Source organism: Protomyctophum bolini, assembly GCF_963924005.1.
Source record: "Protomyctophum bolini genome assembly, chromosome: 3".
NCBI classification, from domain to species: Eukaryota; Metazoa; Chordata; class Actinopteri; order Myctophiformes; family Myctophidae; genus Protomyctophum; species Protomyctophum bolini.
Genome location: NC_137864.1, coordinates 28,439,615 through 28,465,719, shown reverse-complemented (window position 1 = coordinate 28,465,719; position 26,105 = coordinate 28,439,615). Strand labels below are relative to the sequence as shown.

The following is a 26,105-nucleotide window of genomic DNA, read 5'->3' as shown; positions in this document are numbered from 1 at the left end:
CTGAAAGCTGGGGTACCCGTCCATGCAGGAAACATTTACATTGTTTAATTCTGCTTCAAGTAGCATGTGTGGTGTCAAACTAGGGGTTTTTCATTATTCTGAATCCATAAGCATTTGTTTTGCACCGAGGTTGTAAATTATTCTGATAATATTCCCTGAATACTATGATGCGGTTGTTGTACTCTGCTACAAAATCAGTATAGAATCCTTGCTTGAATCCTGCAGAAAAGGTGAGCTAAATGTGCCATGAAAGAAGAAAATAAAATGTATTGCCTACAACCCAATCCTCCAATGAGGGCACATTGAGTCTGTCAGTAAATGGTGAGCTTTGCAGCAAAGCCTAGCCCTCTTACCTTGGCTCTTCTCTCTGATTCCCCTACTGCGTTCATCCTTCCACCAAGGTTTCTGCAGGGTTCTGTAAGAAATAAAAGTAATCTCCTGGTTTATTTTCTTTGGTGTGTGTGTGTGTGTGTGTGTGTGTGTGTGTGTAAAACACTAGTGACATAGAGCTTTACATTTACATAGTAGGCTATATATGTTATTTTAAGTCAAGTATATAAGTATGACAACATGCAAACCATACACAGGTCAAGTCTAGTTCCAACTGTGTGTACATACTGCAGACAATATAGCCACATTTGCGCGATATTCATTAAGGCCTGAAGGTCATGGTCTAATTAGATAAAAGGCTAACTTGCATAGAGTAGTAAACATTCTAGCTCACAGATTTCTTAATAACCTGGCACAGGCCCCAGCTAGCGAACACACCAGGCTTATCCGTCAGGGGTTAAAATATTCATGAAGAACCCGAAGGTTCTGTATAGTTTATTGACATTTTGTCCAGTGGCTGATGGTTGCCCGAAGGTTGGGACTGAGTGAGTGAGATCCTGCAAAAACGAGTTACTCCTGTACAATCTATGTATTTATTTATTTTGAAAATCTGTCTTGAGAAATGACAGCTGTACATTGATTAGTGTTGAGGCCAAACCCTAATAAATCCCTACCTCAGTAGTCCTCCTCTGAGACACAGAAGAGAGACACACAAAGCAAGTAAAATGGTGCCATCTTTGTTCATTTAGAACCAATAGGCTATGAGGTTGAAAATGGCTATAGTCCCAGTGGTTATAATGACACAACTAACATTGTATTTATTTGTACAGTAGGCTACATATAGTATGACACATGTCTTCAACAATGCTTTAAAGTGCATAATAAATATGATATGATTTGCTTTGCAAACCTCACCCCATGGAAAAAGCTGCCTATTTTGGAAAGTCGCGGTTGCTGACTTTTCAACTAGTCTACATTCGTCTTACAGTTGAGTTAGGAGTATAGGTTACTGTACAATAAGAGTATTATGAACATTGTTATATTATTGCTGACATTGCTCGGTCTTCCACCCACCAATAAGGAGAGCAGAAAGCCATGCCCGGCGGGCGCTACGTAGCATTGTTGTCATCGAGCTGCTGACTCAGAGAACTCCTCTCCTCCTCCTTACAGTTCAGTTGCTTTATAACAACAACACACGAACACAAATTAAACAAAACATTCTGTTCCGGGACCGGCGGTCTGGCACATCATTTTTCGACAGTAGTGCAGGAACCACTATAGCTGCTATGAAACGACCGGATTAAGTTCAGTTGTAGCGATGGCTTCGGTGCGGATGGTCGCCAAACTCCAGGCGACACTATACGGAAGTCCTTTCCACTCCGCTCTCAAAACATCCCGTGGTCCAGTTATCTTGTTTCAGAAGGTAAACAAACTGCATGAAACTTTATAAATTGTTACATTAGACAATTGTCGGTCTGACTCGGTCAGATTATTGAAGTTGTGCTCTCCAGTCTCCAGGTTTCAGTTGTAGGTACTACAGTTACTGCACGACACGATACATTCCTTACATTCCTCACTATTTTGCCGGTTCTTCTGAATCTGAATAGCCTATAATGGATGAGGATCGGAATTATGGGGAGAAAATGATTGATTTCTAATATGACTGCGATTGCAATATATTTAAAAAAAAAAATCTCCTGTAGCAGCTAAACTTGTGTTAAATACAGCTACTAAAAAGAAAGCATTACTTTTATTGTGCTTGCTTGTGTAGGCGACTTACTTACGCTAGTTCTAACATGATGATTGACAATTCGCACTCAAAAGTCCCTGTCAAGATGAGTCCCTGTCAGCAGACTCAGCACTCAGTCGCGCGTATCGAAGCACCGCTCCGCTGCCTATCATGTAATCATAAAATATGGATTATTTAAGTAGGGTACCGTACCGGCATAGGCATAGCCTACACGATTTTCTATCCACAGTGCATTCAGGTGTAATAAAGCACCATTGTTGCACTCGTGCAGATTCCATGTTATTGCTTACTCACTGGACATCATGTCCTTCTATGTCCCACTGCCATTTATTTAATGTACAGCACACTGTCACGTGTTATCTGTTGCTGCTATTCTATAACAGCCTCATTTATTCACATTTTAAACCCTGCAAATTGTAGGCTACATAATATCTGTTATACCTAACCTGCTATAACCTACCTGCTCGATATTTTTAACATTCCATTCCATTCCATGTACTATTTTATTTTTTTAAACATGCACCATTTGTGTATTTCTTTCTCTATTTCTTAAATATATGCAAATAATGGAGCTTGTATGGCAGTGCATTGCATTTCACCCACTTTTTTTTACACTGTGATGTGACAATTATGTTGAGTTGAATATAGATAGACTAGTCAGTATATAATGTGTTAAGTGTCAAGTGTTTGTGTTAATTTAACCAGCCATTGCCAGATTTTACAAGCACACATCATGTAGCTAAGCTCAGTCAGTTTGCACACAGCTCTAAAATATGGTTTGTTTGTATCCATGCCTGCTCATACCTAAAAGCCTCAGCCTCTACTGAGCAAGCAATAATGTCAATCAGCATATAGCAGGCTATCTTGCTGTTCTTTTCATTCATCACCACCATACCATCCCACCACAGAAATAATATGTGAAAATTCTTAGGCCATTTATTAAGTAACAGATGTTGTTTCAGGAAATACATGTTTGCCTTTATCCCTATCCACTTTTGCCCAGCAAAATAGAAATAGATTGTGAATTGGTCTTTAGTCTTTAGTCTTTTGCAACGTGACCACATTGCTCCCGCAGGTCACCACAGTCTGTCACTGCAGAGGAAGCTATAGGCTTCCTATTCCAACCATGGCCACTCTAGCAATGGGGCGTGAAATGCTTTGCCCAAGGGCAGATCAGAATTGGATTCACAGTTATTAGACTGGACATTTGAAGAAGTGACCCTCAGAGGACATGCCTGCTTTTCAAACCTTTAATCAAACAACCCAGTAAACCCAACCAAGCACATCTGAGGCTATATATAATGTGACAACATGTACAGATCAGGCCAGCCGTTGAACTTCTGAACTGCTCCTCTACCATCGTCCTCTACAGAGAAAACAAGGCACATTTATTGGGGAGAAAGGCACTGCGATGTGCAAATAAAATCCATAATGAAATAAAAGAGAGTAATTTGACTAGTGTGCTTTAATGTAAAGTCAATGCTACTGCCTCAGTGATTACGGTATGCGCATTCGATACCACACGAGATTGTGGAATTGTAAATGAATCCCCCAACCCGATTTATTTTTACTGGTATCTCCTTAGTCATGACAGCGTGGAAGAATTATGCTTTTCAATGGCGTAAGCCTACAGTAAATTAGGCTACATAAAACCATGGGTCAGTTCTCTGTTTTTACAACATAGCATCAGTTGGATGTAAACATTTCCTCAAAATACAGACACTACAATCTTTACTTCAATGTTAGATATTTGTTTAGTGATGCACCGAATATTCGGCCGCAGAAAATATTCGGCAGAAAAGGGCTAAAAATGCTTTTTCGGCCTATTCGGTTTCGGCCCAAATAAGCAGAAAATATATCGCCGAATAGTGTATGCAATTAATGCATTAAAAAGAGCTGAATACATGTTTTATGGATCCATAATAGTGATTATTATTTAAGTTAAGTTTTGCCATAACCATAACATAACATTTGTAGAATCAAACTCTGGTCTTAATGGGTTAAGTGGGGATACTAAAACAGCGATATTCAGTTACACTTCATACCAATTATACTGTGCGGGTGTACATAGGTATGTTAAGTGATAACCACTTTCAACATGGCATTATAGGCAAAAGCTTTCTAGATCTTTCAAATTTTCCAAACATCTACAAGCTTGTAGGTCAACTATTTGTTGTACAACAAAGTATATAGTGCTTAAGTGGCATTCTGGACTAGACCTGTCTGGCTGGAAACATTGTGGTTGCAAGGACTGCACTTCTGACCTTTCAGCTACAGGACTGTGTCATTACCAGGTGATGACCTTACTCTGTATAAACATACTATTTTAATTTGTTTTATAACGTTTGATTACAATTCCTCAAAAGTGATTTGACTGTCACTTAATTGATACTCAAGTCAAATGCCACTTTGAAAGGGAATTAGAAATATTGAACTCAGGGCTTAAAGTTCTCAGTCCTGGGGACTGATTTGAGTCCTGAGGATTTCATAGGGGTTATTTAATGAGATCAGTGCAGATTTGCAAAAAACGTTTTCAGTCTTGGGATTTGTTTTGGCTTCAAGCCATGTGAACTCAACCAACAACTGATAGTCTACTACCTATAATAAAAGGCAAAACATGACTGTTGGTTGAACGTAACTGGAATGGGTATATTACTGAGCTGTTAAAATGGGTTGGATACTATAGAAAGGGCCAAAATGGTTGTTCAACCTGTACTCTGCATTCTAGGTTGTGTTGGGTGCTGGGGCAGGACAGGGCTAATGCAGTGTGCCGCTGCAGGTTAGTATCTAGGTTGGCCCTTTTCTTTCCAACCCATTTTAACAGCGCAGTATGATACAGTCCACTTATTCCAGTTACGGTCAACCAACTGTCATGAGTGTCTTGAGTGTACAGGGTTTGATGAGGTCTGACCATATATGGAGCGTGTCTTGAGTGTACAGGGTTTGATGAGTTCAGATAAGCTGTTGGCCACCAGAGTTAACTTTGGGGCGGGCCCCTCTAGAGTTTGAATGGACAGGTATCAGACGAAACACGAAAGGGAGACATCGAAGAGGAAGGACGGGTGGGGAGGGATCAACATGTACATATGTCAGAAGCGGTCAGATCTAAGGGTTTGAGGTCAGATGTAGAGTTGCTGGCCAGCTCCATATATGCAGATCTAGGTGATGATCCATTTATGGCTATCCAGGGTTTGATGAGGTCAGTGACGTGATCTTCATATCTGGAGACAGCCATATATGGAGCGTGTGATGAGGCGTGATGGACTGACGGCCATATATGGTGGCGTGACGGACCGATGGACAGACTGACAGGTTTTACAGGTTTTCATAGTAATCTACTATACTTGTGTTGTGTGAGGACAGGATCAACATTATAGGACACCGATTTTATGAATGCCACATTTAAAAAATTGGCAATCATTTTTTTACCGTAAACCTAAAGCCAAAAAATCTACAATCTTGACATGACACCAGCACACAGGACGCAACTAAGCTTAAATCAGGCATACAGTAACTATGTGTCTTATTCCTTGACCTAAATGTGACTTCTAAATGTCTAATCCTAACTCCAACCTAAATCTTTTTTTGATTATAAATGTATCTCTTAAAATCTTTTTTCAATGCATGCATGTGCACACACACGCACACGCACGCGCACACGCACACACACACACACTGCTGTGGGCAGTTCAGAAACCCGTCCACCAGTGACATCATCAATGGGGAATCCAGGCTAATAGAAACTGCAGGCTTTCTATACCTGAAAATGTGCAATGCAATAATGGAAGCCATTGTTCTCGCGATAATCTCACACAAACACTCAAAGCTGGGCATAGGTGCCCCTCAAAAATCTTGTTTAAAATCAGACCTTCTCTGAATTGAGTGGTGCTGTAGTACTGTACTGTAAAAGTCCTCCTCCCGTACACATGTATACTGGGACACACATAGGGACACATAGCTGTCTATAGGAGTGGCTAATCTGCCTAACGATGATGTCACTGGTGGAAGTGTTTCTGAACTGCCCAAGCCCTCCTATGAGACACAGACCGAGTAGAAACAAATTGTGATATTTTATCATGAACATTAGTGAGGACGGGGCACAGTTGGTAGTGCTGTCGCCTCACAGCTGTGGGTGCTGGGGGCGCGTTCTCTCCTCCGCGTCATCAGTGTCCATACCCGAGGCGGGGTTGGCGAAAGGGCCTTTCTGTGTGGAGTTTGCATGTTCTCCCCTTGTCCCCAAGGGTAGGTACCCTCACAAAAACATGCAGTAATCCTGGTCTCTAAACTACCTCCCCCTGGCCAGCCGGGGCGCCTGATCGAGGGGAAAGGAACTGGTAGGAATAATGTGTTCCTTACTTCCTTCCACACGCTATGTCCGGCCGGGGAAACTCTCCCCTGTCGGGTGAAAAGAAGCAGCTTGGACTCTTCATGCATAGAAGGAAGCAAGAGGTCAGTCTGAGTCCGCTGCCCCCCCAGGTTGGCAGAGGAAGTGTAGCACCCAGGATTACATTAGATAACTGACACTGGGTGAAAAAAATGGGTTGCAAAATCGTGGGATAAGAACACCAATTATATGAAGATAGGTTGAAAAGTGGTGAAGTGGTCCTTTAATGTTAAAGGTGACAATATGGATAAAACATACCAAGACAAGAAAATGTTTATGAAGTAATTATTTTCTTCCCTAGTAGTACTGTAGCCGAGACAGGCTACCCTATATGCTATGTTCACCTTGGGTGAACGTTTCACCTAATGTAAAAACCATGAGTAATTTTGTGGGCAGCTGCAGAGCAAAGCTCACTGGGCCTGCTCATCTGTCAAAACCAATTAGTGTTAGCAATTACATCCCACGTTAAATCCTGTCCAGTGCTTCGCTCTGTTACTATGACTGCACAGCTGTACAGCACAGCAGGAGCACTTGATTAATGTTATTGACGTTTTGACCATCAGACACAAATAGTTTGAAAGTACATTTGCCAAAAAGCAGTACTATAACAGCTATAACTATACAGCTGAGCTAATCATCTCTATTTATATGTACTGTGTGCGATAATTGACTTATTTGAGGTGGTATTTCATGAATGGGATACGAGTCTGTGCGCGCGTGCGTGCGTGTGTTCAAAAGGCCCCAATTGAATTGGACAATTAAGTCATGCAGTGCTCTTAATGCTCTAAATGAGTTTTCTGCTCAGTCCAAAAGAAGGAGAGACGAGGAGAGTGAAACAGTTTGAGATGTGTATTTTCTCTAGATCTAATGTTTTCACTTGAATTCACTATTTGATGAATCTTTGCGAGTCACTGACTCAAAGCAATTAAGTCACCAGAATTTGGGTAATGTCTGTTTTGCTTAAGCCTTATGAATACTAATAATCAGCTCAGTTTGTTTGATTTCCTCTAACATGGTAACCATGTGTATATACAGTACTTCATTCTATTCTATTTCATTGTAATTTGGGGCTAATACAGAATATTGGTGACATTATAGTTTCATTATGCTGTGTTCATTTATGCTGTATATTGTAGTGATGTGTGTTTTGTGGAGTAGGATTGTTTGCAGTCATGGAGGAGTATTGTATTTAAATTGTACTACTGTTGAGTATCTTGTCTCCCTCCCTCCTTTAGAAGCACACATACTAACAGAGTAAACAGACCCACATTAGTGTGTCTTTCCATACTGTGCTGTGCTACATTCAGCAAACACTGTGCCTACAAGCAACACTCCATCCTTGTCTCCTTGTGAATTCTTAACAATTCCCAGAGGCGAATAAACTACTGACCGCCTAATACATCTGTGTGCGTCCCAGGTTGAGAACCCCTGGGCTGCATCTGCCTATAACTAACGAGGTCTATGTTTGACAAATTAGGAAGAATGGTGTCTGACTCAGCTCTCCTCAATGCCAAATAATAATAGTACCGGTAATGACACAACACGTTCAACAATATGTAGCTATATGGCCTGGATATAAACATTTATAACATCTTAAGGAGTGTTCCGGTTACCTCAGCGAATACAAAACACGGTCACCATATGTTATTCGTAACCTCAGTAAAAATGGGGGCAAGTCTGTACCGGTATTATTATATATTCTCTCTCTCGTCGCGCTGTCACAGTGTTTGGCGACAGGGTGTCTCTGTATTCGCATCATCGGCTACCATCAAATCATGACCTTTTCTGCCTGCCAGTCATCACAATGGCGAGGTTTCACGGTGAAGTCTGCCTTTCTGCTTTCAGTACTTTGCTTGGGTGAAGGCTTTGGGTGTCTCGCTTTAATGTGATTTGACATCACTGATGTTGACGAGTGATATGCATACTTTGTGTTGCACAATTTGCATTGCACTGTTTTATCATAAGTCTTGACAAAATCGTCCCACATCACACTAGCTGCATGTGAAGCTGCCATTTCCAAGCGGATCATGTTTTACATTTGAACTGGCTATTTTGGAAAATGGTAATTGGTAACGTTTGGACAAGGCTGACATCTGGTTCTGACAGCTCAGGGTTCAGTCTAACATTCTGATTCAGTGTCCACTGTCCAGCCTGCTATTGGTAAGCCAGAGGAGACGAGATTCTGTCACTGTTTGGCCCTGACTGATGAGTGAGGGGATTAACTCCAGCCCTTCTCCATTAGGATGCTGTCCACAGAAATAGACTGGTCTTGAGTGCTGAGAAGGAGCAGGTGGGCAGAACCCTCAGAGACTATTACAGTATATTCATGGTGTTGCCTCTGCAGATATGATTGCCACTTTCTAGTTTCTACAGAGCAATGATGCTCAACATTTTTGAAAGGAATGGCATAGATCTATGCTGGATATGTTAAACATTGCTGTTTTTTAGAAGTAGCTGAAAAGTAGGGGAAAATGGTTGAGAAATCTTAAGTGGTCTTTAAACAAGATTCTGAATCCATCAATCGACTTTATTGTCACATCATTTTAATTTTGCAAGTGTAAGTTGTATGTCACACCTAACTTTGTGTCTGCCTATGTCGTGGCCGTTTTTTTGCAATGGTTTTCAATGGGAACAGAGCATTTTCACATGGATAGCCAATGGTATTCCCATTGAAAACCATTAAAAAAAGACAGCCTCATAGGCAGAAATAGAATGGCATGTTCAAACTGTGAAAATCCTATGCAGACCTCAGATGTAAATGTAACTTTCTGTAACATGTGCTTGTGTAAAAGAGCATTCAGTCATGCACTGTCAAGTCCCGGAAGAGCCTACAGTGAGAGCAATGCTACAGCTAAGAGATAAGAAATGTGGTATTTTCCTTATCTGGTGCTTTGCTCTCAAGTAATGGATGAAAGTGGAATATTAACTCATAGTCTCTTCTTTTGGTAAAAGGCTTTTCACTATCTTGGAGCTAGCCTTATATTGGTCTCTAGAGCATTCTCCAAACAAATTATCTATTAATTCCATGGGCAAATATTCCTTCACAATCAATTGCTATAGATTCAATTATAATGTATAGGTGATGTACTGGACTGCCGGGTAGACACTTATTTGTCATTTGTAATATGATGACAGCAGTTTGTCTCCCGAGTCATAGAGGCCTTGTTCTCTTAAGTGTCATAAACATGGATCCTACTGTATGCTGTAATACTGCATCCCTTAACAACTGCAGTATTTATTTCCCCATAGAGACCACCATATACTTAAGCAATATTACACATCATTCTTTATCATCATTAATGTGCACCTCGCCGCTTACGTTTCCAAAAGGCATTGCAGAAGTGCATAAATGACGATAAAGAACACCCTCGACTGTAATATTGCAATTATACAACAGTTTCCCTTAAAACTAAGATAATCGCCACCGAGTCTGCTGCTCTCTGGGAGAAAAGCACGGCTGAATTCTTTGTTTTGATTAGGTGTTCCAATATCGTGGTAAAAGCATGGCTAGAAAGCTGTTTCAATCAATGAGTTTGCTTCCTAGAAACGACCTGTTGTATAATACTTCTACTACGAGTCCGACTACTCTGTTTTCAGCTGGACTTCAACCATTGATGGTTCTTTTTTACAAGGGAGCCCTGGCCAAGGAAGCAGCCAAGCAGGCATTATTAGGAATGGGAACTTTCTGATCGATTTGTTATGGCTGATAATAACCAATATAAACCGATGACGATATGATCTCATTCTGTATTAAAATAAAAAATCACACCCGTGTGAAGTGAGGGCCGCTTTTTTTGCATCCTCACTTTTGTCTTCAATGTTTGTGTTTATGCAATGTTTGTGTTTACACTCTAAAAACTAGTCATACAGTAGGTGGTGGTAGCAAAACAATGTTTGTTTACGCAAACCCTCAAAGCTGGACATAAGAGGGGCTATCAAAAATATAAATAATAAAATAGTGGCTAAAACCTATCCAATACCGGTTCAATACCGATATTGCCAACATCGGCCAACAGCCCAACACCGATATGATGACCGATTACTTGCTCATTCCTAGGCATTATAACATAAAATACAAAACAAGCAAAAACACAACCAGCAGTGGTAGCATGGGGAGCTAGTCATCAAATGATTTATTCAAGTCTCCATGGAGTGAGTAATTGATAGAAAAAGTAATTTTGGGGATGAATGAACTATCCCTTTTAAATAAAACTGTTAGAGAACTAGTGCTCCATTTTAATGTCTTTCTGGAGTTCATTCCAGGACCATACAGCATAAAACTAAATCCAATCTCAGGCACAAAACGAGCTAAATCTGTCAAGCTGTAGAACAGCAGAATTAGAAAACCATGAGGTTCCCAGTTCAAACCCAGGCTCCCCAGAGTTAATGTCAAAGTGTCCTTGAGCAAGACACTGAACGCCTAACTGCTCCTGATGTGCACATATATATTTTTTTCTGCAGAAGACCTATGACCATAGGATGGGGCAGCAGTGGACTAAAATGTTAGAGGCGCACTGAAAGGTTCCTGGTTTGATCCCCAGGAAGAATCTTGGAGGGGAAGCGAATGGCCCCACTTACCCCTCTGGTGCCCTTGCTCACTGCACCCACAACTACCCGGTGGTCAACAGTATAAGATTGTGGTTGTACGGGGCAAGTTTCCAGGTTTTAATGTGTCTGTGTGATTGTGCAGGGCATTGCTGAACAAGAACAGTGTATGCCGAGTTGCACAGTACAGTGCAATGAGTTGCACCTCATTGCACTGTAGCCTGAAGGGCTAAGCCTTTTCTTTTTCTTATTTCTCCACCTGACTAACTGCCAAGTGCCAAAGTAAGTAAAATGTATCTTCTCTGAATCGCATCGTATCCCATGTATCTAGATACATATCAACTTGTCTTGTAAGGGAGAGATGCACACTGCTACCAAATGATCATCATCATATCATTACTGCATTAGTGCATTTCAATTCGAAATCACACTAATCTGTAACCAAGTTATCTCTGCCAACCAGGACCAATGCAAGGGGTAGATTATGTTTTTTCCTTTGTCTGTTTGTCGTGTGTGTGACTGTGTGACTGTGTGTGTGTGTGTGTGTGTGTGTGTGTGTGTAAGACTGTAAAATGGAACCCAATGCCTCTATGCTTGGCACCCGATGCATCAAGGGTTGGATTGGGACATACTAGTTTCATGATGTCCAGGGGGTGTACTTGTAGAACGAAAAAACACAATCCGTTGCTCCGTAACTACTCTGCCGGGACTGGGAGTTACAGACAGTAGATCAATCTGGAGTGTGGAAGGACTTGGCTCTGTGGGTTGACTCCTGTCCGGGCACCTCCTATGCGACCTCTCACCAGGTCCAGGACGTGTGCATTGCACCAGACTCCCAGCACCAGACACTTCATTCAGGAGTGGTGGATTCTTGAGCCACAATGGTTCTGCAGGCTCCTGCAGAACCAGCTCCTCACCAGGTCCACTCCTGCTCTCACCAGGGCCACATGGCTCGGGAACCGTTCATGGGACCCAAGTAGTGATGGAAGATTAATCGGCAAACGCATCGTCCGTATCGGCCGATAATCGGAAATCGGTATCGGTAAAATAATATATCGGATTTAGCAGATATTTCATTTTATTATAATTATGTTGAAAATGTTAAATTAAAAAGCCTGAAAAAGCCTTTTGTGATGATGAAGGCTGCAAATTAAAATTATTGACTCGAAAGAAAGAAATACTACATTCAAGCTGTTTATGTTGGGATATGAGCCAACATTTCAATAACGGTGCAACCCTAGTTTGGAATAAGCCTTTTTTCAGAATAGCCAAAATAATTATATATTTTTAATACAGAATGAGATCATATTGACATCGGTTGTATCGGTTATCGGCCATAATGGCAATTAATTATATCTGATATCGATATCGGCCAAATTGTCTCATCGGTACATCCCTAGACATGCCCCGGGAGTTTTCCCTATTACTCCCTGCTTGCAAACGTTTCTCATTTATCCCTTTCAGAATGTGAACTGAATAACAAGACAGCATTCCTAGATGCGAGTGGTTTTAATGGTCACACAAAATTGGAGTGGCTGACTGGCTGTGTTCATTTTGGCAGCAGGCAGTAATCATGACACCCTCATTTCTCTGCCCCTGCCCTGGGCTCCTTATCACACAAATGTGCTTCCCTTTCATTTTCTCTTATGACAGCCTAGAGAGAATTGTCAGCTTTATCTTCCCTGCCGTGTGCGTCCGTGCGTCATGGACTGCATGATTATTGGTGGGTCCATGCACAGAAGGTTCAAAGTTCAACTTTATTATCATCAATACCTATCACCAATCAAGTAAAAGGCACACAACAGCTACAGTCTCAAGAAGATAAAAGAGATGATATTAATAAAAATCTGTTAAACCACAATGTGTTCAGTGTTATGCAGTGCAATGGGTGTGGCTTATATGGATAGATTTGTCTGGAGCAGCGGAATCCGAGACCTGTGTTTGTGAGACTTATGGTTCTAAAGCAGTGCCTCAGAATGTAGAGCCGTAGAGCGGCAGCTTGGAACCGGATCAAGGTTGGATCACAGCAGGCTCCCCCAGAGTTAGTGTTGAACAGAGTCGTATAGATGAGAGAGAATGAGAGAGAGATGAGAGAGAACCGGAAGGTTGGATCACAGGTTCCCCCAGAGTTAGTGTTGAACAGAGTTGTATAGATGAGACAGTTACAACAACTCTGTTCACTTCATGGGGTCAGTCCAAAGGAGTCTCTTCTACATAGACTTCTATTGGCGAAGAGTGACAAAGGCCTGAATCGGAAGTGTCCGGAATGCATTGGAGTCTATGGGCTTTAGAGTGACAAACTACTTGCATGAACCATGGGACCGGGCTGTTTTCTGCCCCCTCATTGGCAGAACTCACACCATTCTGCTGATTTCCAGTTGTATTGTCAAATATTAGCTCAAATTAAAAATGTTTTTCACACAAAGTATAAATTGACCTTCATGGTTTAATACGACTTTGTAAGTATTAGCTGATAGTTTGAAACGATCTACCAAGTTTGGTGATTTTTGTTCTTTCTGAGATAAAGCCGTTTTTATGACTGAAGAATAATACTCCTTCCAGCAGTGCCAGTGACTCACTGCCTCAGGCTGATGACTTAAAAGGTCTAATATCAACTCAAAAGTAAGCTTACCATGCAGCATGCACAAACAGCTAGCTCATAGATGAGAGACCATGAGCACAGAGCGTGTATGAGTCAATAAACAACAAACAACAAACACAAATCATTGCATACTGGCACCACCATCCCCTCTGAATACAAACCAACCCTGTCACCAATCAAAACTGTCATCAAGAAGACTGTCTGTGCCAAAGTGCAAACCGCTCAAAGATATCATTTGTTGAACTGAAAAACAAAAATGCTAAAATATTTGAGCAATAGACTAACACTGTGCCCAAGACAAATGTCCCCTTGGTGACAATAAATGTTCTCTGTAGGTTCTCTAAGTATAATCTAATTAGTTATGTTATATATATTTAAGTTATTTGTCACATATGACAAATTTGTTTACAAAGCCTAAAGGCAAACAGAAATGTGCCACAAACACGATTAAATGGCTAATAGCTAAAGTTTTATAGTATTCACTATATCAGGGCAGGGGTAACTACCATCCTGACAAGAGCAACCTGGGAACCACCACTATTTTGTCGGGTGGCTCCATAATAGACCCACCTGACACGTGGGGGTTCATGCACCATTAATTCCATAGATTAAGATTCTTTCCTGTTACTCACTAATCACAGGTTGAGGTTACATTAATCAGCTGGACAAAACTAAATCTAGTTTTCAAAGCATGGTATTACCAGTAAAGAGCAAAGATATCATTAGGCAAGAAGAGAAGCACAATATCTTATTCTTTTGTTGGATACAGCCACATTTGAATGGTATGATGACTACTTGAAAATACCTGCATTCAATCACTCCCATGTGGTTGTTGTTTTACGGTCTATTTTGTCATCGTTCGATACTCGCGAAAAATCACATTTCACTAAGTGTTACTGAGTGGCCATTAAAGCAGTATAAACCAAAGTTGACATTTGGAAATAAACAGCCAGTGATGAGGCGGAGCAGATGTGAACAATTGACAACGCACATTCACAACCTGCTACAGAAAATGGTTTTGTGTATAGTTGGCACTCTTGCATGCTGATATCCACACACACACACACACTCGCACACACAAACACCACCCTCATCTCCATCTTATCTTTATGTCGGACTCAAATGGGCTCATTTTTCACTGCAGGCTGTAAGAGTGAGCATCCTTGTCATCTGCCTCAGCCCTGGTTTGAATCCTATTGTTCTTCAAACAGATATCTGATAATGAGTATTCTGTTGTATTTATTGGCCCTTGCCTATCCCCACCCTGCAGTATTTTCCAGCCGTCTAGGTGCAGTATATAATACAGATTAGAAAGATTAAAGACCAACTGAATTGCCTTTTCATGACCATATCCAGCTCAATGCTTAAATGTGTTACCTGCCAATTATGCGTTAAGTTTTTGTACGACAGGAACTAATTTGCCTTTGATATAGAAAATACTCAAAAATGCTATCTTTTGTTTTGGCAATTGCCATCTATTGTTAACTATGCCCAATTTTAACCACGGATATGCTTTAAAAGTGTAGAAATAACCGAATTTAATTAATGAGCAATTTGTGTACGCCGCTTTGTTTTATAGACATTGCTACAACTTCCTACAGTACTGTATGCATGTCATAAGAGAGGCATTGCTTATATTGCAGCATCCCATTACAAAATGACTGAACCCGTGTACAGTATTTATATGCAGCACTAGTAGGCAACATGCTGCAGCTGTAACCTTGTAAAAGGAATGGCATTTTTGGAATTTATTTTATTGTATTGTGGCCCACGACCTTCAGGGCACTTTATATGATAGTTATTATATAAGGAGAATGGTATAGTGCATGTGGCATATAAACTGCTGGAGTCAACCGGGTGTTGGAATTTTAACCATGTTAGCAATCTCTCTTGTACACTCACTCTTATGCTCACCTCACACACACAACCATGTTTCATCTTCAGTGAAGAGACAGATGGTCATGGTCCGTGTGATTGATGCTCAACACTTGATCTGTGCACCTTTCCCATTAGCAGCGACCCCAGCAGCTCTACTGAACAAATGCACCTTGACTATGAATGCTTCTCCACAAAGTACTTTTGACACAAAGCAAAGGCTGAGATAACCTAAATCTATTCTGCAGAGCTGTTGGCATTTTACTCTGCCACTCCAGTCTGGAATGATAGTAAAGGTCAGTACATCATGCATTCCCATCCCATTCAAGGATGTTTTCAGGTGCAGGGTTAAGGTTATGCTTCTCCTTGCAGGTTGTGGAACAAGCAATAATGATGAATTATATAGTGCCCCCAGGGCTATAGTGCACTGTGCACACAAGTAAAGTAAAACAAAGTAATTAAAACAGAGAGCACTGAGGTGATACAACAAGCGGAAAACATAAAACTTCACTTAAATTGAAGCGTAGATCATGAGTGTGTCCCGACGTGAACCCGATCTGAACGCACCAGGTTGGATGGTCCAGTAATCCAACGTCACGTCTATGTCATTGTCAGTCTATTCACAGCTGTGGCCAATATACTGGTAAACGGACCGTTTTCCTGTAAGTTAACTGGTAATTGCTTTGCATTGTAAGCTATAGTTTTTCCTAGAATATGGTTGCTGGGGTGGTGGTTAAAATGCTACCAATAATAAATAAGTCGATGTTGGCTGCATTTTCCCAGGAACTACTTTTCAAATCATTCTTGATTGAATACTTCATTAGACAGAAATGCAAACAGCACGATACAGTCAAACACGTGGGGCACTATTTTCTTTAGTGCATTACCCCTTATCCCTAAACTTCTTTGCCTTTTTTTGAGGGGCTATATTCAGCTATTAGTGTAGATTTTCGTCTTACACAAACAAGCAAATCGGCTATTTTCGGCTACACAAACATTAACTTCCCATTGACAATGAATGGACAATTTTACATCCTAGTGTCTGAACAAATAGACATGATGATGTACCAGTGATCTGCATTTCTTAAGGGATGGGGTCAGGGAATTCCACACTTGGGTGGCAATGCTATAGAAGGAAAATGTACCCATGTTTGATTTAAAGGTGGGTTGTACCAGATTGGCGTTGTCGCTCCCTCTAGTATTGTGGCTGTCTGTGTCGCATACATTTTTTTTAGGTAATTAGTCAGATGAGGACAAAGTCAATCCCATGTTCAATTGCCCATTTAGGGCAGGAACCCCTTTTGGGGTAGTTGTTGCTATGTACAGTATAGCAACATCATTGTTTTGTATTTTGTTTTATAAATATTTGAACTTTTTCAGAAAGCTTAGGTCAGGATTTAGAAGGCATTTTTAGAATCGGCCTGAGGTCTAAATGGGCTTCTACCCTGAGGCATCCTAGGCTAGCAAAATGGATTGGATAAAGGTGGATCATATAGCCCCAGGCTGAGAAGTTCTGTGCTTTAAAATGCATTGGGCATGGATTGTGTACCATATCACCTTTACATTAGCACACTGGCAAGTAGTACATTCATTGGAATAAGTCAATTTTAAACATGAGAAAACAGGTCACACAGCTGTATGTTTCTTTGTATTTCGATTATTTTAAAGCTCGATCTTGGAACCAGTGAAGTGCAAGAAACTCCAGATATGCACATGGCCATGACTGCTCAATTAGTATGCCTCAATGGTTCTGTGGCATTGTCTTATACGATCGAGGATGCACTTCCTTACAGAGATAGCTATTGATTGGATGACTTCCCTGGCAGGACGACAGGATTGGGTAGCATTGGGAGTCTGAGTGGTTGTCAGCACTTTCTGTGCTGAAGGAAACTAAGAGATGGCTATTATTTCAGCTATTACTAAATACTAATACTATACTATAAGTAACTATAGACAAAGCATATACTGTACTAGGCTAATAGTTAGTTACTGGAGCCTGCAATGCCAGCTGCTATACTTGCTCCACACTTTTCCCCTTCAAATTTGTGTAACAAATCTGCCATGCTAACGAGTTCTAACCAGTAAGTCCATTTACATTTTAAAGGTGCAGGACCACAGGTTAATGTGAATCAGCTAAACTATTAAATCAGTTGGACCATGAAATAATAGCAGATAACCCCAGTTCTTTAGATACAGGCTTGTTAATGTATTATGTGGGGCTATTATGTGGCTCAGGGGTAGAGTGGCCGGATGGGAAACACAAGGTTCCCAGTTCGAACCCGGGCTCCCCCAGAGTTAGTGTCGAAGTGTCCTTGAGCATGCTCCCGATGTGCAGGTTGATGCCTTGCATGGTTTCCTCCGGCATCTGTGTGTGAATGTGCTGTTAAATGGGTGAATGTAATGCACAATCTCTGTAAAGCACCTTGGATAAAGGCGCTATAGAAATGCACCATTTATACTGTCCCAGTAAATTAAACATCTACTGATGCATAAACTTTGACACATCATCAGTATTGTAAACCTGGAATCGTTTATCAGTGTTTCTGGGTCTTATAACATGCGACCCGACCAAGGCTGATCAGACCCTGGCCTGTGTCCAAGTGGCATGCTACAACCCCCACTGTCTCCAGAGAGACAGTCAATAGGCAAGATGGCTGATGAGATGTTGGCGACAGCAGCTGAACAGCAAACATCTCAGCCTCGTCACCATACGAGGCAGATTGTAAACCCTCCCTGTAGCAGCAGCTGAACAGCAAACATCTCAGCCTCGTCACCATACGAGGCAGATTGTAAACCCTCCCTGTAGCTGTTGGTTCCTCCTCACGGAGGATGTGGTTTGGGCTCCTCTGTCTCAACCGAATGTCACTACTGATGATCCCATATATAATTTTGTGTAAGAACTGTTTGACTTTGTTCAGCTGATTACATTTATAATAAACGCTACTGACAATTGTAAATTGCAATTTTTAACAAAAGTGTTTACTTTAGCCCATTTAAATCATGCTTTCATGCTGTGTTTGGACATGAACTAAGTTGAGTGTCCAAGAAAATCTTGCATTACATTTAAAGAGAGCATGTGAAAGCTGTAGTTTTTTGCAAACACAGAACACCCACAAATAGGTCTATGTGATAAAAGCTGTCCACATGGTGCATATATACTGCATAGTGCATATTGGAATTAAATTATTCAGCAAGTACATTGTGATATGAATTTATTGGCAGACCTTGATCCACGATGTAACGGCAGCATCATGTCAATTTGTTAATCAGCCATATTCAGTTAAATAATACTGAATTCAAATTAAGCAGCAGTTTTGTTTGTAGCCCATGTGACTACTTTGCTTTTATATTGCACGTTCCTTCAGTACATACAGCACTGTAAACATGTCTACATTTACATGATTAAATCATCCCTGTACTGCATGACTGCAGTAGTTAATTAAAATCTAAGTTCATGTTCCCTACAGTTATTTACTGCACATAACTGAACATCTGATTCCATGGCTGTTGGATCAATAGTATTCTGGTTAAATAGTACTAGTTTATTTACACAGTGGTAAAACATGAAATGTGTCATAACTTCCCATAAGCCTATTAGTATAGTTATCTATGGAGAGAAAACGGTGTGCTATGTAATTAGGCGATTTGATTAATTGATTGATTGATTGATTGATTCATCATGCAGCTCCATTTCAGAGGTTGGCACATAACCAAAGGGCTGTGGCTGTTATGCTCAAAGTGTACTAAACAATGGGCTGGGCAGCAGTAATCCTATTGGCTAGGCAGGATGATAAGCTGTCTATGTGGGAGTGTGTTCACCACAATAAATATGGATTTTAGCCTAGGAAGGATTTATTGAAGAAAAGAAAACGCATTTCAACACAATCATTTAAACAAGGCTGTGCATCAGTAAAGGTTATTGACGGATTGGACAGTTTGTATTTATGTAATGCTTAAATTAGGACTGCAGGGAGGATGGGGATTTAAGATTACTATATTTAAGATGTCAATATTGATGATAGAAATCATGTTTTCACACTCAATCAAATCTACTTTTGTGTGGGTGCCTGCCCATCATTAGACCTGTCACAATTATTACATAATCACCTTAAGGATATACAGTATGTTCTTTTTTGGCCATAGTTCATTATTCGTTTGTCTTATCTGTGTGTATTTTTTGTTTACAAAGTCAAACAGTAATATATTTGATGTATTGTTGCCCAAAACACAATTAAATCATTAACCACAATTGTTTGACAGTTTACAGTTAATCATCAACTAAAATGTCACGATCATGACAGCTCTACCCATGTTTCAAACACTACTCGGATCTACCTTTGTGTGGTTGCCTGCCCGTTGAATCTCAGACCCACTCACACCTGTCCTGCACAGATGGAATAGTTGGTTCTCATACCACAAATTCATGCTGTAATACAGGCTTTCCAGGCACAGAGCCAGTACACCAAAGATAAAATACAGTTAAATACCCCCTAGATCTGCTGACTATTCCTCTCTACATAAGAATTTGCTGATGGTGTATTGTACACCATTTATCTTTATGCCAACGTTTAAGTTTACTGGAGTCACCACTTTGAGTGTTATTAGAATATTCAATAAGCTGTCTCTCTCTCTCTCTCTCTCTCGGCCAAATATGGAGAGCCCTGTTTGTATTGCTGTCTCTTCTTTCTCTCTTTTGTTCTCATTTCAATTCAATAGTGTATGCTTCCCCCAATCCCATAGATGTTAGATCAATAGTATATTCAACATACTAAACTCTCTCATTCTCTCTCTTCTCTGTCTCGCCTCAACTAAAGAGATGGCCACTGCTAGGGCGTTATCAAGGTGTTTTCTGCAGTACACTCATACCCTCTACTGGTAAGTTACTGCTACTACATGTAGAGTACAACAAAACATCTGATTTTATGATTGATGATTGCATTTGTATTACTTTAATCAATATTTAAACCCCACAAAGACAGTAACTGCAGAAGTTATGCAACTGAGACAAAATATATCATAGTTTAATTTCTATCCTGGCTGAAGTTGTATCATTTATTGGTATAGGAGTGAATGATGTAGTAGTCAATAATGTATCGATATTTGTCTCGCCACCGGCAAATGCTACTAATAAACAATATACTACCCACTTCTGCACAAACTTGAGAGAGATACTTTAGATTTTACTCAGTTTCAATGCCCAATTGCCCAGGTCATTATGTCACTCTGTAGGCATAGGCAGACTTTGAACTTGACGCCAGGGGGTGCGAATGCTTGGCGAGAGATTCTTTTAACCTTTATTTTATTATTTTAGCGTTTTTACAATGCCCTAACCCCTAAAAATGAGTTATTTAGGTAGTACAGCAGCTCACACACATACACACATGCACTACAGCCGTACAGCGAGTCATCATATCATGATAAGAGAGATGATTACAAACTACAGTCAGAAGCCATAAGTTAAGAAAAGAAAATCTTTTTTTTTTTTTTTTTTTTGCCAGGGGGTGCAGTGCACCCCCCCAAAATCCGCCCATGTCTGTAGGGCAGTAAACACGCTGCTGAGATCTTGCTACACCTTGGTTTGTGTGTCCCCAGACGTGTCTCTGCAGTACAGACATGGCCGTCCTGTGCTGGAGGTCCCTCTCCCCTCCAGGAGTGAGACGTGTCTGTTCTTCCTCAGACCAATGCTGATGAGTGTGGGAGACCTCATCAATGACCTACAAAGGGAGGACCCTGGAGTCACCGCCTCTGTGCTCGCCGAGGGTAGGTTGCATACACTACAGTACATAATGATGATAATACTATACATGCAAGTTGAATTTGCTGTAGAAACCATACATATATGGTTTCTACAGCAAATAACCATCAAATAACCACCAAACATAATCTACTAACTTTTTCTTCAGTCAAGGCAGCTTATAAAAGATATTGTTTCTCTGCCAGACGGACAGTGTATTGCCAACAATACCCTGATCGACACTCTACTGGACAAGGACTTTCAGCTCATCATCAACGATGTAGTGTACAACGTCCACTCTCCCGAGAAAGGTATCCAGAACAACACAAAGCTCTCTAGTCACCCAGGACTTATTGCACTGTTGGTGTTTTTCAGTTCTTCTACCAGTTCATTGGCCTTGTGTTTAGTGGGTACGCCCTGAGATTGGGAGGTCAGGGCTTCAATCCCTGGCTGAGTCATAACAAAAGTACTAATGCCTCCCTGCTTGGTACTCGGTATCAAGAGTTGGATTGGGGGTAAATTAAATACTAGCATCATGTCCAGAGATTTACACCAAGCATGTAAACAGCGTGAGGCCTTCCCAAAGCACATGGCTTGTGCTCACATTTTACCATTCCTGCACAGTGGCAGAAGAAACAGCAGCAATAAACAATAATGTATGTCTTACCTATATTTGGGAGAAAGTGCCTTCCCTTTCCCCATGAATGTATCCAACCGAGCAATAGTTTATCAAATCAGTTTGTAACACTCTCCACAACTAAACAGAGGTGCAACCATTAACAGGTTCCTGTGTCACGCAGTACCTGTTACAAAGGTTCCTACTACCATAAGCAACAGACAGCTATATTGCTCAAAACAAACACCTTTTTCAACATCTATTTTATTCCCCAAAGTTAAATACATTATTGTTGTAATAGATATATAGTCAGCACCCTGACTTACTTACTCACAATTAGAGATGTATAGCCTACTGTATCGGTATCGGCCCTTATTTGCCATATCTGGTCATATCGCTATCGGTGAATATGCCAGTCTAACCACCGATCCGACACAGGGGTAAGGGGTAACCCCTCTCTGGACCCCCCCGGTTGAGCTCTTTTCATCGTTCACCCATAGGGTGAAAGGGCTGTTGCAACTCTAGATTCAACCCATTATAAAACAATGTAGTGTTGCAAATTGTGGCTAGGTTCACCCAGAACATCCACCCATTAACACCTTTTCCTGTAAGAGGTGAATGCTAATGCTCCAGTTTTTATTTTCTGCTGTTACAGAGCATTGTTCTAGCGAGCATGCAATGGAGCTAAAAGACATGAAGCACATGGTCCATCTGCTCCAGGTGGCACTCCACCTCCCTGGCCACCACATGCAGACAGAGAGGCAACTGCTGGAGAGACTTGATAGCCTCAATCAGGAACTCTCACCCCTGGAGAAGGTAGTGTGTATTGATTGATCGAATACTTTATTATAAACAGCATGTGTGTGTGTGTGTGTGTGTGTGTGTGTGTGTGTGTGTGTGTGTGTGTGTGTGTGTGTGTGTGTGTGTGTGTGTGTCAGTGTGTGTGTGTGTGTGTGTGTGTGTGTGTGTGTGTGTGTGCGTGACTGCACGTGCATATCTCTACAAATCTCTCTAAATTTAGATTTTCTGAAGATTATGTGGATTCCCTGTAATATGTTGGTGAATTATCTAAAGATAAAACTAATCTATAATACCTCGAGCCTGGATGCTGTACATTTCACTTACTCTTTCAACTGATCATACATACAACAATATTAATTAATGAGGTCTGTGGTCCCTGTCCTTGTGTCATTTACCATCCAGATGAAGGCCCAGATCTCCCGTAAGGCTGAGTTCCAGACATCCAGGGCTGTGTGGGGTGGCCTGGCCATGCTGTCAGTGCAGGGTGGGGCACTGGCCTGGCTCACCTGGTGGGTTTACTCCTGGGACGTTATGGAGCCTGTCACCTACTTCCTCACTTACAGCACGAGCATTGGAGTCTTTGCCTACTACGTCCTTACTAAGCAGGTCAGCAGATAGAAGGAACACCGTTCATGCATTAAATGTACAATTGCTCTTATGTCATTCTCAAGGAAAACTCACCTTGTGGAGGTGGAGCTTCCCATCCCAGATGATGCTGTAATAGTAAAATGGCTGCCTCATGAATATGGTCAGTTAGACAGCTCATGAAAAATGGGATATATTTCCTTTGTTAAAATCGATAGGGAGATCTGGTCCCACTTTTTTACTATCTGGTCAGTGAGCCATCAGTGTGCCTCACACACATTGGCTTGCAGAGTAGCCTAATCTAAACACCAACCAATATAAATGGTGGGACTTCACAAGCAGAATAAAATGGTTTATGAGTAATAACACTGTTAGCCTCAATTCTTCAGAGACTGTTAACAATCACAACTTTCCTGTCTGCAGGATTATGTTTACCCAGAGGCTAAGGACAGGCAGTTCCTGCATTACTTCTACAAGGGATCCAAGAGGCAGAATTTCAACGTGGAGAAGTACAATGAGCTGAAGGAAGATCTATACCTGGTTTGTTAGCTCCGGATTTGTCTTTAACCTGTCCACGTATTTCAGTTCAAAATACAAAAATTTTGTAGAGAGACACAAAATATGAACATAACTCTACAAAGCTGTATTAAACGGTGTGCGGAAAAATGGATAGCAACTCCATTTCAGGGATTTTTTGCCCCTTGCTGTAGACTGCAGTAGACTGCAGTATAGAAGATAAAGAGGTAGACGGAATACATGAGGAACTTATGAAACCAAAGAGATGATATAGTGCAAGGGAGATGAAGGAATGTCAAATATCAGGTATTGAAGTGAAGGATATTTGGAAAGTAACAGTAAAAGTAGTAGTAGAAAGGTAGTGGTATTGGGTACCGTCGCCCATAATCCATCTCGCACTCGCTTTTCCCGCCGACCTCACACCGACCGCTCGGTGCGGCAGTTCTTATTTTGTTTTTTACTGAGAATAAGGTTAGAAATACGTTTAGGGTTAGGCATAGTTTTACTGGGATTAAGTTTAGGAATAGGGTTAGGCATAGTTTTACTGAGTTTATGCCCGGGGCGAGTTGGTAAATGGGCGACTCGTTTGGTATTCGTGGTAGTACCAATTCAATCATGATGTCGTAAACTCAATATATTGCCAAATAACCATGATTGTCATTTTATCTATATAACATTGCAGCAGTAATATCCGTTTTTCTCATTATGTCAGGTGGAGGAGGATCTGAGACGTCTCAGGAATCCAACTCAACTACAGATGCCCGTAGAGCAGATTCAACCCAAGCCATGAATATATAGTATATATAGCCAAAAAGCCATGAAGACACGATTGCACACACGTACACACACACACACACACACACACACACACACACACACACACACACACACAACGTGAGCATACATAAACATGTACATGCTTTTACAGTATGTACGCACATTAAATTAACTCATTCATCCTTTACACAGTAGTACATCAACAGATGGTTCAACTATCTCAGCTCTACACTGTCTTCAGTGTTTGACTGAAATGCACAGAATGTTGGCAATATATAAAGTTAATGAGAATGAAGACCTCAGTCCCCAAAAATACACATTCATGAAAACACATCCAAGCATACACATACATTCATAAAAAGACCATAACAAAAAACAGTCATTGCATTTCTTCCACTTTATTTTGATACTGGTGCCTTTTTATGACAAATCCATATCATCCAGTGTTTTGTTTACAATCTTGATAATTAAGTCAACCATGTTCTTTTAAAGAATATTGAATAATATATAAAAAATAAATATTACAAATGTATTGAGCTTGTTCATGTGTCTTGTTTCCATCTGATAATTATACGTAGTTCACTCAGATAACTTTTATAGATAGGAAAACATGTTTTCTTTATAATGTAAATAAAGGTGTGAATCCACACAAACCCAAAATAATAAGTATTATAGAAATATATGAGCTGGCAGACAGCAGACACTGATCATTCCTTTTCCAGATGCTCCCAGGAACACACCACAACAGGTCTGGTTCAGCACCACTAGAGGGCCGGGTCAAGAGCAGTGGAACGGCCTGCCACTAATGCCTGGTGAATGATAGGCATGGTAGAAAGTAGGCAATGGCATGGACTTTATGGGGTGTCAATACATAATGATTTAGGGCTTTTTTTCTTCATCTGCAACAAACGTTGCAAATCTATTGCTTGTCTGACTATCTCCTTAATTTGGTCTCTTTTGGGTGTATAGGTCTGGAAATGCAACATCCTGGTCAATGGTGTGGTTTTGGTGTGCTTCGATTAGGGGAATTTTAATGGATGAATGCTGACGTTGGTCCGAAGCTTCTTCATTGCCTCTTTCTTTTTCTATTTTGTGGCATTTTTTTCCACACTAAATGTGTCTTACCTTCTAATATAATACCTAAACTAATGTTTATGGAGGCATGGAGTCTACTATTTTTATCTCATGGGTGGAAGGATGGATAGCTGACGGCCTTTTATAGGCAGCAGGTGGTGGTGATTGGATGAGGGTGGAGTCAGGTAACAGGCTGATTGACAGATGAGGTGACCGGGGACTTCAAAGTTCAAACCTGCAGAGAATGAGTGGAGGGAAGGAGAGACGGGGGAGGAATACAGAGCAACCCTACACTACGTGGCACGTAACACAGACAGACATGTATGGCCATACTAGGAGAATTAATTAAATGCCTCGCCCATCCATTCAGATTTTTACCAATGTGACTTACCAATTCAGGCTGAGAATGTGTCTCAGTCTGAATGCAACAACCTGATCTAAATCGGATACCATGTGACTTGTATGTGACTCAACAAATGAGATTCCAATCTGGATGTGGCACATGTACAGATCTGA

The 26,105-nt window shown here is 40.9% G+C and overlaps 1 protein-coding gene across 1 annotated transcript; it reads left to right on the top strand.

Annotated features, from left to right (window-relative positions):
- The first annotated feature begins 1,500 nt into the window (after positions 1-1,500).
- Positions 1,501-24,987, top strand: LOC308313108 (calcium uniporter regulatory subunit MCUb, mitochondrial-like). The gene is made up of 8 exons (XM_080760023.1): positions 1,501-1,753; positions 20,301-20,361; positions 21,079-21,246; positions 21,427-21,531; positions 22,492-22,652; positions 23,040-23,243; positions 23,646-23,762; positions 24,451-24,987. The coding sequence occupies exons 1-8, from the start codon at positions 1,649-1,651 to the stop codon at positions 24,526-24,528; spliced, it is 999 nt and encodes a 332-aa protein (XP_080616149.1). The 5' UTR covers positions 1,501-1,648; the 3' UTR covers positions 24,529-24,987.
- The last annotated feature ends 1,118 nt before the right edge of the window (positions 24,988-26,105 follow it).